The following is a 14,474-nucleotide window of genomic DNA, read 5'->3' as shown; positions in this document are numbered from 1 at the left end:
AAGGTTCCACAGTGAGCAGGGAAGATGGGTGTGAATCAGGCCCCAAGCTACCCACCAGCAAAGGGTTGGGACTCAGCCCAATGTGGCCTTAGCAAAGCTCTTGGCAGGGCTGGAAACCACACAGCTAATGACAAGCATGTGTGTGGTTGGGGAAGTCCAGACCTGCTAGAACTGCTGTTGAGAGAACATCTGGGAAGCAGTTGTGCACAGCTGGCTCGTTGGTCTAGGGGTATGATTCTCGCTTAGGGTGCGAGAGGTCCCGGGTTCAAATCCCGGACGAGCCCCTTTTGCCATTGGTTTTAGGGTTGAAGTTGCCTGCAGCCACCCCAAGACCAGACTCTGCCTGGCACTGGCCGGTAGAGCTGGATGACTAATAGCTGCGGTGCCAGCAAGGTTGATGTTGGAGAGGTTCTGAGTTCAAGTCTCGCACAGCAATGAGTGAGGCTTGTCCCTTGCTCTCCCCAGCCCAGGGAAGTGCTCTGTGCTTATGCCCAATACCACCAATCTGACGCGCGTTCCTGGTTTCTCCAGTCCAGAGGTGCTGTCTTTTGCAGCTTCAAGACTGAAATTCCTTTCCCCTTCGGAGGGGAACAGTCGTGTCCTGGGAAGTCCCCCCACAAGAGATAATCAGCCCTCAGACCAATAAGTTTCCCAGGGATGTGTGGTTGTGGGTCTCCAGCAATTTCTAGCACCTCCCCACCCCCTTCCCCAGTGGGCGAGCTGCTGCTCTGCCAGCTGTTGTCTCAGGCCGGTTCCCCTTTGGATGCCAGCGGTCCTGTTTTCAAATCCCCAGTGAATCCCTTCCCCCCATCCCTGTGGGGCTTTTCAGGCTGTTGTGGGCCAACCTTCTTGCAGGCATGCCAGGCATCCTTTCCCTTACCACGTCTGCTGCTCTGCTTTATGCTTCCTGCCCTGGCTCTCATGGTCCTGCCTTTCCCCTCCATGATCTTTGACATGCTACACACAGAGCCTGCCCTTGCTGCCTGCCAAGTCAGCTCCTGCTGGCCCAGAACAAGGCCATGTCCCTCCAGACAACGAGGCTGAAAACCAGGAGGGATCTTAGCATCAAACCTGTCCAACACGGGTGCAAACAGTATTCCAGTGTTGGGGAAGTAGGCGGGGGCTCTGGGACACTCTGCAGACCAGGTGCACGTGCAATGTGCAGGAGAATCCAGCTGGAGAGAGGCGCAGGGGGGCTGGATATGCAGTAAATCTCGGACATTTGAAGTCAAAACTGCTCCCCAGGGGAACTTGCTGCTCCAGCTGAGGCAGCATCAGCTCTCTGTTGCTCTGTGTCCCTGCACCTTGGAGCCTCTGTTCCAGTGTGGAGCTGGGACCAAGATGCCTCCAGTCTGGGCTGGGGGGAGACCGGCATTTTCCCCAAGCTGGTCTGCTTGGGACTTCGATCACTGCCCATTGTCCTTGCGGGGTCTTAGGGTGATTCTGCCCTGGATGCAACAAGTCCCAGAGCCCAGTGCTGCTCTGTCCGTGCTTGGAGGGGACAGGCTGGGATGGCGAGCTTGGAGGACTGGGCGTCTGGAGGCCAGGCAGGGGCTGCCGGGGTTTTCATAGATTTCATAGTGTAGCTTGAGATCCCACTGTTTTGATTGGTGGAGCCCATCCACCAATCAGAAGGCAGCAAGAGGAATAACATCACGCCCCTTTTTGGAAGGGAGGAGGCGAAGAGCTCTGCCAGACCTGATTGAAGACTGCACACTGTCAGGTCCAGAAGACCGCAGGGGCGGAGCCTGATGGAGAACAGGTTTAGGTTGGAGATCAGACGGCAATATTTTACAGTTCGGGTGGCCAAAATCTGGAACCAACTTCCCAGGGAAGTGGTCCTCGCCCCTACTGTGGGCAAATTCAAGAGGAGGTTGGATGATCACCTGTCTGGGGTCTTGTGAACCCAGCACTCATGCCTGCCTGTGGCAGGGGGTCAGGCGAGATGGTCTGTTCAGGTCCTTCCTGATCCCAGCTACTATAAAACTATGACCTGGCTGTAACATCCTGATCTAGGGCCATCTGGCACAACCCATTGGATAGATCGAGAGTAGAGGTGAACTTGGCTTGGCCTAGAGTGCTGAGCAGGGAGTCCATTCCTGTCATAGGTTTGAGCATGTTCACATGTATTCCCTTATGCTTTTAACCTGACTTATTCATGACATCACCATATGTGACATCATCCAGCTTGTCCTGGATGATATGGGGACCTTTTCAAGCTGCCTGACACCTGTCTGACTTTAGTGGCAGGAAATCCATAACCTTATCCTCTGGATAAAATATATGTGTGCGAGCCCCCTTGTCATACCAGACACTCTGCTTCTCCTGGGCCAGCCAGGAGGTTTTACACCACCTTCATCATGTCAACCAGCTTCTGGTGAAAGCCTAGCACATACTCTACCACCGATATTTTGGGGGAGAAGATCTTCCCTCCCGCTCCTCTTTCACAAGATCGAGAGGGCACCTAACTCACCTCCTAAACATCAACTCGCAGGTCGATGACCCAGTAGACTCCTGAGGTACCTGCCTGCAAGCAAAGAGCAGATGTGACAGCTCCTAATCCAGGGGCGGGCAATTATTTTGGGTGGAGGGCCGCTTACTGAGTTTTGGGAGGTCATCAAGGGCTGCATGACAGGCAGCCAGGGGCAGATAAATATTCATTTTCTAAGTTTTCTAGGGTCCCAGCGGGCCGCATAGTATGACCTGGTGGGCCACATCTGGCCAGCGGGTTGCATTTTGCCCACCCCTGTTCTAATCCCAGTCGTTGGAGTGAGAGTCCTCACAGGCCTTCAGCATACCCTTCAGGGTTGCACTGAACCTCTCTACCGGCCCATTGGTCTGCGGGTGATAGGTTGTGTCTTGAGGTGTTTCACCCCGCAGCACTTCCACAGACACTCCATCATATCACCCAGGAAAGTCCTACCCCTGTCATTCAAGATCTCAGAGGGGAAACCCAAATGGAAAAAGATCTTCTTTAGGGTGTTAGCAACCATGGGGGCCTTTATGGAGCTCGGGCAATTGCCTCTGCGTCGTGGAATCCACATGAGTTATGATATATTGCTTTTCTCTCCAAGTCTTGTGCCTCAGAGGGCCCACACTGTCTATCCCCACTATTGGGAATACCTGATCCATGATAGGGAGGGGCTGCAGGGGACCTTTTCTCTTATCCCTACTTTTGCCTGTCCTCTGGCACATCTCACAAGATCTGCAATACTCCAGCATGTTCCAGGCTACCCTGGCCAACAGAAGTTTGCCAACAGCTGCTGGCGAGTCCAGTCCATGCCCAGGTGACCAGCACAGGGTAGATTGTGAGCCTTGCCAAGAAGCTGCCACCTGAAATTACGTGGCACCAGTCGCTGGCAATAGACGTCCCAGGACATGGCCTGGTTCCTAGGCACCCATAGCCAATAGAGAAGTCTCTTATCCCAGACTATCTGTTCTCTCTTATCCAACGTGAATTCTGTTTCTTGCTCCCGGGCCATCTGTCCGAGTTCCTCCAAGCTGGGATCCACTACAACCTCCAGCTTAAGTTCCTCCTGCCCAGCGATGCAATCAGTGGGGAGTTGTGGTGCTTCCTTCCTCATCCCCATGAGCCTTGGCTTCCTCTGCCACTGACTGACCAGGCCCCTCCCTAGGGCCATCTCAGCAGTCAACTGGCTCCCTCAGCAGCCAACTGGCTGCCAAATTTAGGAGGGGGTTCTCTTCTCTTGTCCCCCTTGACCGCAAAGCCAACAGGGTTACCTGGCTCTGGGAGGCTTCCCACCTACTGTCTGCACCTTGTTGCTCTGATCACTGAATTAATGTGGAAGGATTTTATAATATTTTCCCACATTGTTCTCGTATACTCAGGTCCTGTTATATCCCTCTGTACCAGCACGGGCAGGAGACTCCTCCATCACTCCTATCAGGCACATTTCCCAGCCCCTCCACTTAGTGGAGAAAGGGGCTACCTGTTCCTTGAATGGCTGGTGCCCCACCCCTGCTACAGTAAGGGTCATTGCAACAAAGGGATTGAGGGCAAAATGAGGTTGGCATTAATTAATGACACATGGGCCTGTGCATCCACTTCTCCAATGATGGTTCTCCCATGTACTTTTACCTCCTCCCTGTGGAAGGCCATCACCTCCTCTGGATTGGGGGGCAATGTGTAGGGGCTGCATGTGGGTGCAAGTGCGCCCTCTGAGCGTGGTGGTGCACCCATTGCAAAAAGGTGCCACTGATCGTCGGTGCTCACCGCTCCACTGGAGATAGCGCTGGTGGTGTCTGTGGGTGGTCCAAGATTGCCCTGGGCACTGCTGACCCCTGGCCAGCACTTGCCGCCCCTCTCCACTGCAGCCAACAGTGCCAGATCCCCTGCTTACCGCCGCCATGCTCTTGCCAGCGCAGCCATGCTCCCCAACCCATGGGGGCCCGCACTGTTCATGTCTGGGTTCATAGTCCTGAAAATACAGGTATGGCCCTTAGAGTGGCTTGGGGTTCCCGCCTCTTTGGCACAGTTGCTGCTTGGTTGATGGGCTTACTGGGGTTGCTCAGGTTTGGGCAGTTGGCCCTGAAAGGACCAGACTCCCCACAGTTAAACCAACCCTTGCTTTCTGATCTGGGTGGGATGACGGTATCCGGGGCCACACTGTGCTCCGCAGAGGGGACCCCAAACTCCTGTTTCTGGCCTGGTTCTCCCTTCCCCCCCTTTTTGGAGCCTCTCCAGTCCTTCCCAAAGTGGGGAGGCCTTCTGTCCAGCCCCTCCTGATTACACTGTTCAGCTTCATGCTTGTGCTACGCCTATTAGTTTTCCCACTTATGCTGGCATAGCTCAGCCTCCAGCTTGCGCAGCGCCATCTGGGCTTTTAGTTGTAGGACCTGGAGGCAGTTCTGCTTCTTGAGCAGTTCCAGCTCCTCTGGGCTCCTTGTGACAACCCCTGGGCTGCGTCCCACCTGCCTCCACAGGGCTTCAAGCTGCTGGGAACCCAGCCCGGTGGAGGTGGTCACAGCGCAGCCCCTGCATGCACTGGGCTGGGTTCCCACCAGCTTGAGGCTTGGCCAGATAGGGCTGGGTTCCCACCAGCTCAGAGCCCAGTGGAGGCAGGCGGGTCACAGCCCGGGGGTGTGCAGTGGGGTACTTAGCCCACTGTGGTACTTTGTGGTGCTTCTTTTAGCCTGACGCATTCAGAAGTATCCTCCTGTTCTGGAGGAAAGCAAAAAATCACACCCACTTTAGTCTGCCCAGCAAAGGGAGCCAGGCGTGCTGCAACTGATAACTTTTTATTGGTCAGAGAGGGGGAGAATAGGGGAAGAAGAAAGGAAAGGGTTTCCAGAGAAAAAAAACCTTGAGCAAGATGGGATATTTTGAGCCTTTTATTAAATATAGAGTTCAGTGGCCCTTTTGATATGCATCTGATGTACTTAGATCTACCTTTATAGCTAATCTTCAAGCATACTGACTAATTCATGCAGACAGCAGCCTGAGGTACCTACTAACCTTAAGTAATGTTTTGGTCTCAACACCTGGATCCACCCAGAGCCAGGTATTATTTGAACCCTGCTGATGGCAACCAATCCTTTTAAAAGTGGTCATCACCCCTGGTGGAGTGACCAGCATCACCAAACTGGTTCCCCAGGTTCCCTGGTGGGAAACAATAAGGAGGATGGGAGGTCTCAGACCCAGGAACAGAGATAGAGAAGGATTTCTTCATACTGATAATGTTGCCTCTGTTCTCAGTCACCTCTGCACCTCCTTCAGGCTCTTTCAGATTCAAGATGGCCTAGAAAACAAGAACAAGCCTTAAAGTGCTGTCTGGTAACTTGGGTCCATTCACCTGGTAGATCCAGAGCCTCTGGGCTTCCCCATGAGCTGGGTAGGGCCACAGGCAGCACACAACTTGGGGGAGTGCAGGCACAGGGCTGTAGCCTGCTTCTCAGGATGTGGGGTCTCCAACTGTGAGATGGGACAAGAAATGGGGGAGCCAGTCTGGGGTCAGGATCGTTCCCTGACACATTGCCACTTGCGACAAGGCCCCTTATACCAGAAAAGCCATTGGGCTTGTCCTGTCCCTCACCACTTACCAGCTCTTCTCGATGCAGGTCTCCAGGGTGAGGTGTCCCACACGGCAGATGTACTCTGCCCCCTTGTCCCTGGATGTCCACAAGATGAGTCTGGTCTCCTGCTGGAAGCTCTTCCCGTCCCGTGCCAGGACGGCCGTGCCGGGCTCCACCCTGCACTCAGCCGAGTCCCGCAGGATCACAGCAGTGTCCTCCCCCTTGCGCCTCTTCAGCCAGGTCACGCTCAGCTCCCCCGGGAAATGCCCCGCGATGCGGCAGCTCAGGGTGACTCCCTTTCCTGTGGCCATGGACTCGGTCAGGGAGATTTCGGACACGTCGGGGGGCCGCAGGAGGCCTGGGGAAGGGAACAGGCAGAGGCGGGGACAGGCCCCGTCAGGGGAGCCGCGGCCTGGCAGGGGCTGCTCCCCGGCCCCTCGCACACCACACAGACCCCACACCCCTGCAGCGGGGCTGGGACCCCAGGACACGGCCCTTCCTCACCCACGGCCCTCAGGCTGAGCTCTCTCTCGCTCAGGGGCTTTCCAGGGCCGTGCTGGACGCACACTCGCACTCGCAGCTCCGGCCGGGTCAGGCTCCGGCTGGGCACTCTCCAGACGCTCGTCGCGGTGAACGTGCCGTCCGCGTTCTTGTCTATCTGCGCGGGGTCTTCCTCCCCGTTCTCGGCCCCATCCCAGCCCCACTGGATCGGGGGCACCTCCCTGGGGTAGAAGTTGTGGAGCTGGACAGCAAACGGCACCTGGTCCCGGGGGTCCCACTCTGGCAACACCTGGATCTCAGACACCTGCGGCCGGGCTGGGGAGACAGCAGGGTGTTAGTGTAAGGGACTCCTGGGATTCTGCTTGGGGCCAATGGATGGTTGGGCCCCCCAGAGAGCTGGCTGTGCCTGGGGTGGTGCAGGGAGGACTGGGTGAGGCCTGCTCACCCCAAAACCTGTTCTGCCCCCAGCCTCATCCCTCCATGACAGCAGCAGGCTCTGACCACACCGGGAGGTGGTATCGGGGCGCTGGGCACTCACCCCACACCCGGATCTCCGGGGACACTCGCTCCTCTCTGATCCGTTTTGCCTCATGGTAGAAGATGCACCGGACCCGTGCTCCATCATCCTGCAGCGTGGGGGTGAAGGTCAGGTAGGACGTGAGGCAGGTCCTAGTTCTCTTCTCTGTCACTCTCCAGCCCGGGGGGAGGGCAGGTGATATTGGCTGGTGCTCGGGGATCTCTTGTTCCTTGCTGTGGATCCTTTCCCATGTCACAGCCACATGCTTGGAGAATGTCCCCTCCATGGAGCAGCACAGGGTCACCTCTTGGCCCAGAAGGCACTTTTCTGGCACCTGCAACTCAGAGACAGAGTAGGAGACCGCCCAGCCTAGGGTCAGATAAACACACAGAAGAGGGGTCAGTGTGGGATGGCATGGGAGATACGTCCAGTCTGAGCTCAAGTCTCTCCACCCCCAGGCATCCGTATTGCCCTCCACCCTCTCTGACCCGTCACCTCCCTGAAGCCCAATGGCATCTCCCCACTCTACCTGTCCTCCTCTTCATATAGAAGTAAACTGCGATGGCTGCGATGGCTGCGAGTGCCACTGCGAGCAGGACTCCCAGGATGATTTCAGTTGCTGCACTCAGAAGCAGGAAGAGAAAACAAGGCAGAGGTGGATTAAGATTTATCGGGGGCCTGGACAAGCATAAATTTAGAGGCCCCCCCCATAAATGATTATAAATATGACTGTATCAAAAAGCATTAATAAAAAGATGCATTAAATGTTTATATGGAGCATTCATAAAGCCCAACATGCAATGTCAAAAATAACTATTCAATTGTGCCATGAATCGGTGTCCTGGAGCTTCAAAATGGTGGTGGGGGTACTTGAACTAAAGTTCATTGAATGAGATTTAGTTCAATTCTGCCACTACCATTTTTATGCACGGGGATGCTGACACATAAGCATCACCCCCACACCCCCAGAGCACGTATAAAAGTGTCAAGGGGCGGCTGCCGGAGCCTGCCCAGCAGGGCTGAGACCGAGGCGAAAGGTGGGAGCCTTTGTGGGCAGCGTGGTCTCCAGGCCAGGCTTCCCGCTCTCCTCCCTCTGCCCAGGGCAGGGCCAGTTAAAGACTATACGGCTGCAGTGTTTTAGGCACCGTGGGACAAAAACCACAACAAATGTTGGGTGTTATTATCTGAAACCTCTTCAGTGTCATTGCTGGGAATTTCTTCTTTGCTTTGAACATACTGAGAACATCAGTTATCTGGCAATTGGTGAAGTACACAGACTACTTAACAAGGCTGTGAGAGTCTTCAGTTCCTGATTCAATTCAGTGGAGATTCAGCCTGTTTCAGTGGCTGAATCTCTGAGTCTGAATCGAATCGGAGGACCCTTTAATCTCTCCGAATCCAACTGGAATTCTCCGAATCAACTCACAGGGATTTGGAAAGATTTGGCAATTTGGACATAGACCCAGCTTTAAATGTTTTTTTGCATGCCTCTAAGTAGCAGGAGCTCATGATTGGAGTGTCCCACAGAAGTGCATGGGGCTCCCCAGTGCTCTCGGCAGCAGACTTGGAAGTGGGCCAGAACCACTTCTGGGTCCACTGGGTGGTGTGCTGGGGGCCCCCCACACCTCCCCCAAGCCCCCCTGGCAACTGGTGCCTCCTGGGCCTAGGGGGGCACCCAGGGTCTCACTGCGGCTGGTCACCGAATCAGGGGGGTGGGGAGAAACCCCCCAGCGCGCTCCCCCCAGCCAACCTGGAAGTGGACCAGAAGTACTTCCCTCCCACTTCTGGGCTTGTCACTGAGCACGGGGGTGCTGCACCCCTGTGGGACACTCCATCCGCCCCAGCATCACAGCGATCACGAGCCCCTGCTACCTCAAGATACGTAGAAAAAACATTTAACACTCTGTCTATGTCTGAATCACTGATTCTCCGAATCACCATTGAATCGTTGGATTCTGATTTGGCCGAATCGAATCGGAGATGGTGATCTGAATCGACAAATTGTCCCTGATTCAGGCTGAATCCAAATCCAAATCGAATAGGGCCTGTTTCGCATATCCATACTTAGATGTTTTAATCTTTTTCACTCTGACTGCCTATTTGTTGTATGCAGTAGGTGGCTCATTTAGGGGGTGGGAGGGCATGGCCTACTCCCTGAGGCATGCACTCCTGGGAGGGGGGCAGACCTGCGCCCCTCAAACAGAGCTGACCCAAGCAGGCTGTGGGGTCTGGGGCAAATCAGCTCAGGTGGGGCCCTGACCTGACTGATCCCATGGGCCCTGGACCTGAAGAAGCTGCCACTGCCATTGGCAGCACTGGCGACGAGGGGGCAGGGGGTAAGCATGTGGCTGGATGTGGGGCAGCCGCTCCACCAAGCTCTGTGCTTCCCCTCAAAATGCAGGGCCTGCGGCTGTCACCCTGATTCATGTCCCCCCCCGGGACAACCCTGCCCTCAGATCTATGCATGGGGCAGGGGGTCTGTGCTGCCAGGTGCAGGCTCGTGCTCCCTGCCCTCTTGTGCACAACCTCCCGCTGCTGCTCCCGTTGCAGCCGCACAGGCAGGGGATGCGTCTTCAGAGCGGCGCGGAGCTCACAGTGGCAGGCAGCCTCCTGCGCAGCTGTGCTGAGCCCTGCAGCTCTGGGTCGCACCAGCCAGGATGCAAGGGCCCCTAGGGAGGGCAGCAGGGCAAGGGTTCAGCCCTGAAGTGGGCAGTGCTCAGTCCCTAGGCCACTGGCCACGGCTGCAGCCGGTGGGCATTCCACAAGCCCTCGCGCCATAGCTGCTCCCCACACCACACCCCGCAGCCATGCGCCATGCCCTCCCCTCCCCCATGAACCCCGTGCCACACCCCAGGGCTGCTTCCCACGCCATGCGGCCACAGCCAGCGGGCGCTCCCACCGGAGTGTGTGCAGTTGGCATTCAGGACAGACAGACACACAGCCGGAGGTGCCATGGCTTTTATTAGAATGCGTGGACTAGTATTTTGCTGGGCAGTCAGGGGACGTGTGGGGCAAAGGCAGCGGTGCAGAGAGACCTGAGCAAACAGAGTGCAGCCCACCTCTGCCCCATGCACAAATCTTGGGGGCAAATGCCCACCACACCTCCCCCAGGAGTGCGTGCAGTGGCAGGGACCTGCCCCTCCTTCCCCCACCCCAACCCCTTGGATGAGCCACCAGTGCCTCTGTCCTACTCCCTGCCCCAAGCATGCACTGCCCTGGCTGGGGCTGGGCAATTGAGTCCCTGCCTCTGCCCCAGCCCCATCTCTAATTGTGGGAGCTTCAATTTCCACCCCGTGCCCCTTCTTCCCCTGCACAGACTTACTATTATTCACGGTTGGACATGGTGGCGGCTGGGTTGTGGAGCTGTTTTCTGCCAGGTTCCTGGCCACCTGTATGCCTGTGGCTAGTGGTGCATATGCGCTGCCCACCTCTTGCTGCTGAGGGGCCCTCATTAGCAGAAGTCCTCTGAGCCAGTTCCTGGCAGGCCTGGGTGTTAATCCACCTATGGAAGAAGGAAGAGTTCTGTTTGCAGCATTGCTCTGAAGGGAGCAGGGTCTTCCCCAAGACCCCCAAGCCAGCCTCCACCTGCAATCCCCTCCTCCCTCCGCCTGCAGGGGCAGGGCATGGGCAGGGCCTTGACTCCCCTGCAGCCACCTCTGGTGCATGGCCTGGCATCCTTTGTGCCCCAGCTGCTGCCCTCACAGTCATAAGCCCGGGTTTGCTCTGGGATGCTGCGGATCCCTAAGGCAGGCCATGCACCAGGAATGCAGGGGCCTGGATGCAGCAGCCTGGGAGGTCCCTACGGGCCTGCGGCCCTCTACTCCTTGGTGCTCCAGCTTGTGCAGGAGGGAAGGAGCATTCCCACTGCATAATGCAGCCTCACACCATGCTGATCTGCAGTTCAACACCGCCTGCACGCTGTCCTGGAGCAGCTCTGTGCTACCTTACGGATGGGTTAACCGAACTGCCTTTGTGTCCAGTCAGGGCAGCAGGCAGGTTCCAGTGCTGGCTCTCACCTAGGATGACCAGGGGAACGTCCACCTGCAGCGACTGTCTGAGAGCTGCATGGTGGACGCGGCAGGAGAAAACACTGCCGGCGTCACTGTAGGCGGGTATGAAGGTGTAGTTCAGGGTGAGGTTGAAGGTCCCGTCCGGGTTCCTCTGGGGGCTGGAGCGGGTGAAGCCCTCCAGGACCTGCCCGTCTCTCAGCCACGCCACGTCCACGTCCTTGGGGAAGAACCCCCCCACGTGGCACAGGAGCGAGGTCTCCACATCGGCTACAGCTGGTTCTCTCGGGATGGAGATCGTCGGGGCAGCTGGAAGGAGAGAGTCACTGCATCACGTGGGACCTGGGATGTGGCATTTGTGAGTCTCCCTGCTGACGGACTGGCACTGCACCGCCGTGCCAGGTGTACCAGGCCTTGCCATCCCCGAGCTGCACAACCAGGGTGGGTCAGACACGGGGTCGGGGAGCGCACAAATCCAGAGATGTTTCTGTTCCCTACAGGAGTCCCCGGGGAGGTGCTGGGGCCTCAGTGGGGCAGTGCCCAGCTGAGAGGCAGCCTCCTGGGTAGGACGTCTTGATGAGGTGCTCACCGCAGGGGCACAGGGCAGTGTCGGCCTGGCAGCTGGGCCTGGAGACTGCCCCGCATTGCTTCCCCCTGGCTTCATGTTTTGTAGAACTGAGGGGGTGATGTCCCTCAGCTAGTATACTTTTTAATTGTTTTACTGCAGGTGTGGCTGTGTGGGCCTGAGGATAGAGAGGCTCCAGGAGAGCTGGATGTAGCGTTGCTAACTCTGACTGAAGCTATTCCAGGAGATTTTTTTCCCTACATGATGTAATGTCATTATTAATTGACATTAATAATGCGAGTCCGCTTGTACGTGCTGCCCCCAGCCTCCATCCAGCCCCAGCATGGTCACAGACACCCCCCAGACCCCTCTCCGGTCCTCACCGAGCAGGTGCAGGGTGGTGTTCCCCTGGCGCTGCTGCGCCCCGTACCCCACAACACACCGGTACAAGCCCTCGTCTGACACAGTCACCACGGCCAGCGACAGGGAGGCGTCTCCGCTCTGCAGCTCCTTCTCCGATGGCAGGCTGGCTCCGGGCTGGGCCTGGTTCCTGCCCTGCTCGTACCAGGCCACCTTCTCCTCCCAGAAATACCAGGTCACCCACAGGGAGTCCAGGGCCACGGGCCCCCCGACATCGAACCGGCACTGCAGCAGGGCCCCCGAGCCCACGCGGGCCGTGGAGGAAGGCGCCGTGGTCACCTGAAGCTGGGAACCTGCGTGGGGGGAAGTGGGAGCAGCCGTGAAACCCCGCAGCCCACCCAGAGCCGGGCTGTTGTCTGGGCCAGCTGGATGTTGCCTTTGGGGCTCGGTGCGAGTTGCCTGCACTGAAGACAGCGCTTGTAAAGACCCCGGTAGGATGTCTGAATGCCCTCTCACCCCAGGCACAGAGGGCACCATGGGCCTGGCCGCAGGGCCTGGAGACTGCCCCTCATTGCTTCCCCATGGCATCATGTCCCATGGCGCTGAGGGCGTGTTGTCCCTCTGGTAGTATACTGTCTAAAATTGTGTTACTGGAGCTGTGTCTGCATGGGCCTGAGGGGAGAGAGGCTCTGTGAGTAGGGTTGCCAACTCTGACTGAAGCTATTCGGGCAGATTTTTTCCCCCAACACGATGTAATGACATTATTAATCATACTGTTCAACCCGTTCACAATATCAATCTCCCAGATTGCTTTCAATAGCCACCGGCACATCGACGCCTATTCCAGTAGACTCCTGGCCAACCGGGGAGGGCTGGCAACCCTATCTGAGAGAGCTGGATGGGAGCAAAGGTCCCTGGGCAGACAGAGAGGAAAGAAATGGCCCCAGGGAGGACGGAGCAAAGCCCGAGGGGGCACAAGGGGAACTGAAGTCACCAGGAAGACGGGCTGTTCTGGAGCAGACTCTGCCATGCTGCTGGATACGTTGGGGCGCTCTGATCCCTCCTCTGTAAAGGAGGAAACCCCCTGTCCTTCCTGGAGCTGTCGCAGGAGAAGGAGCTGCCAGGGGTGCGGGTGCTGTGGGTGCCCAGGGAAGCCAGGGGCTGAGATGAGCCAGGGTCTCAACCCAGACGCGCCCTTGGGAAGCGGTGCCAGGGCTGACTGTAGGGATCCTATTCGGAGAGGCAGACCCAGCACAGCTGCTTCTTGGGGGTCCCGAGGAACAGCTTTGCCTCCCCATACAGAGGGCAGTTGAACTTTGTCATGAAACCAGGGCTGACACAGCCAGCCCAGTCCAGTCCAGTCCTGCCACCCCGCACTTACCTGCTGTCCCCAGGACGAGGAGAAACAGGAGCAGGCCCCCGAGGCACAGAGCCCAGGCGTCCGTCCGTCCTGCCACAGTCACCATCTCCTCTCCTGTCTGCGTGGATGCCTGTGCCTGCCTTTGTACTTTCACTTTCCAGGAGTCACAGGGAGGGCCAGGAGCAGGGGCCAAGGTGCAGCATGAAGCCGGAGCTGCTCCTGCCAGTGCCACAGACCTGCTGGACCCGGGGCCAGCCCTGCCCACGGCCCTGGGGAGAGCAGGGGAGGGTCAGCCCTGAGCTCTGCACGGCGTGTGGGACCCCTCTGCTCTCCACTGTGCTGAGCTGGGGTGGGGGGCACAAGAAGGAAGGGAAAGCTCTTCCTCAGGACCCCCAGGAACCAGATGTATTTAGCCCCTTTATTTCGAGAGAAGGGGCAGCCTCTGGCTTGGAGACCCTGGCTCTCCTCAGCCCCTGGCTTCCCTAAGGGCTCCACAGCACTTGCACCTACGGGCGCCCCTTCTCCTGGCTCAGGCCTGGGAAGGACGGGGGGTTTCTTCTGTTCAAGAGCAGGGACCAGAGTGGTGGGACAGGAGAGACCGCCCTGCCCAGCCTGAGGTAGGAGCATGCAGCTGAGACTGGCTGTGTCTGCCCCAGCCCGGGCACTGCCAGGGCAGGCTCAGGAGCAGGGAAAGCCCATTTGGGGACAAGTCATGGGGCAGCACCAATCATCCCAGCCCCAGCCCCCTGCACCAGGGCGCACTGGCACCAAACCCCATCCCCAGACCTGATGCTGTGGGCAGAGCCCCTCCCACGCGTGCCCGTGACCTGTGCCCAGGGGCCGACTGTGTAGACATCACCGCAGAGCTCTGCCTTCTGGGCCCAAAGTACTGGTTTTATGGCATCTGGTCACGGGGACACATGGGATGTGCTTCTGGGTAAGAGAAGCAAAACATTTGGTCTATCACGGGGCTGCTCCTCGCACCCATGGGCAGGGAAATGTTGTGGGTGAGTTTCTGGGAACAAGTCCCAGGCTCTCCAGGACACCTTCTGAGAGGGAAAGGCATTGTCAGCAGGCTGTGAGATCCCAGCTGTGCCATGCGCTGGATGCAGACCAGCTCATAGGAGCAAT

The 14,474-nt window shown here is 57.5% G+C and overlaps 1 protein-coding gene and 1 non-coding gene across 2 annotated transcripts; one reads left to right on the top strand and one right to left on the bottom strand.

Annotated features, from left to right (window-relative positions):
* The first annotated feature begins 212 nt into the window (after window positions 1-212).
* TRNAP-AGG (transfer RNA proline (anticodon AGG)) lies at window positions 213-284 on the top strand. The gene has a single exon. It is a non-coding gene; the product is annotated as a tRNA-Pro (tRNA).
* Window positions 285-5,336: 5,052 nt separating this feature from the next.
* LOC102560442 (uncharacterized) lies at window positions 5,337-13,605 on the bottom strand. The gene is made up of 9 exons (XM_059725691.1): window positions 13,365-13,605; window positions 12,007-12,336; window positions 11,068-11,367; window positions 10,374-10,553; window positions 7,581-7,670; window positions 7,073-7,420; window positions 6,538-6,849; window positions 6,061-6,391; window positions 5,337-5,759 (listed from the first exon to the last, which is right to left on the bottom strand). The coding sequence occupies exons 1-9, from the start codon at window positions 13,447-13,449 to the stop codon at window positions 5,750-5,752; spliced, it is 1,986 nt and encodes a 661-aa protein (XP_059581674.1). The 5' UTR covers window positions 13,450-13,605; the 3' UTR covers window positions 5,337-5,749.
* Window positions 13,606-14,474: the final 869 nt, after the last annotated feature.

Source organism: Alligator mississippiensis, chromosome 4, assembly GCF_030867095.1.
Source record: "Alligator mississippiensis isolate rAllMis1 chromosome 4, rAllMis1, whole genome shotgun sequence".
NCBI lineage: Eukaryota > Metazoa > Chordata > Crocodylia > Alligatoridae > Alligator > Alligator mississippiensis.
The sequence above is the reverse complement of the archived record's forward strand: the minus strand, read 5'-3'. Positions and strand labels throughout refer to the sequence as shown.

Excerpts from the sequence above, each read along its gene's own strand:
- LOC102560442 (XM_059725691.1), bottom strand. The coding sequence starts at position 13,449 with ATGGTGACTGTGGCAGGACGGACGGACGCCTGGGCTCTGTGCCTCGGG. Across the intron at positions 10,554-11,067 it reads CGTTCCCCTGGTCATCCTAG|GTGGATTAACACCCAGGCCT; the intron begins GTGAGAGCCAGC and ends CTTCTTCCATAG. Across the intron at positions 7,671-10,373 it reads ATGTCCAACCGTGAATAATA|CAACTGAAATCATCCTGGGA; the intron begins GTAAGTCTGTGC and ends TTCTGAGTGCAG.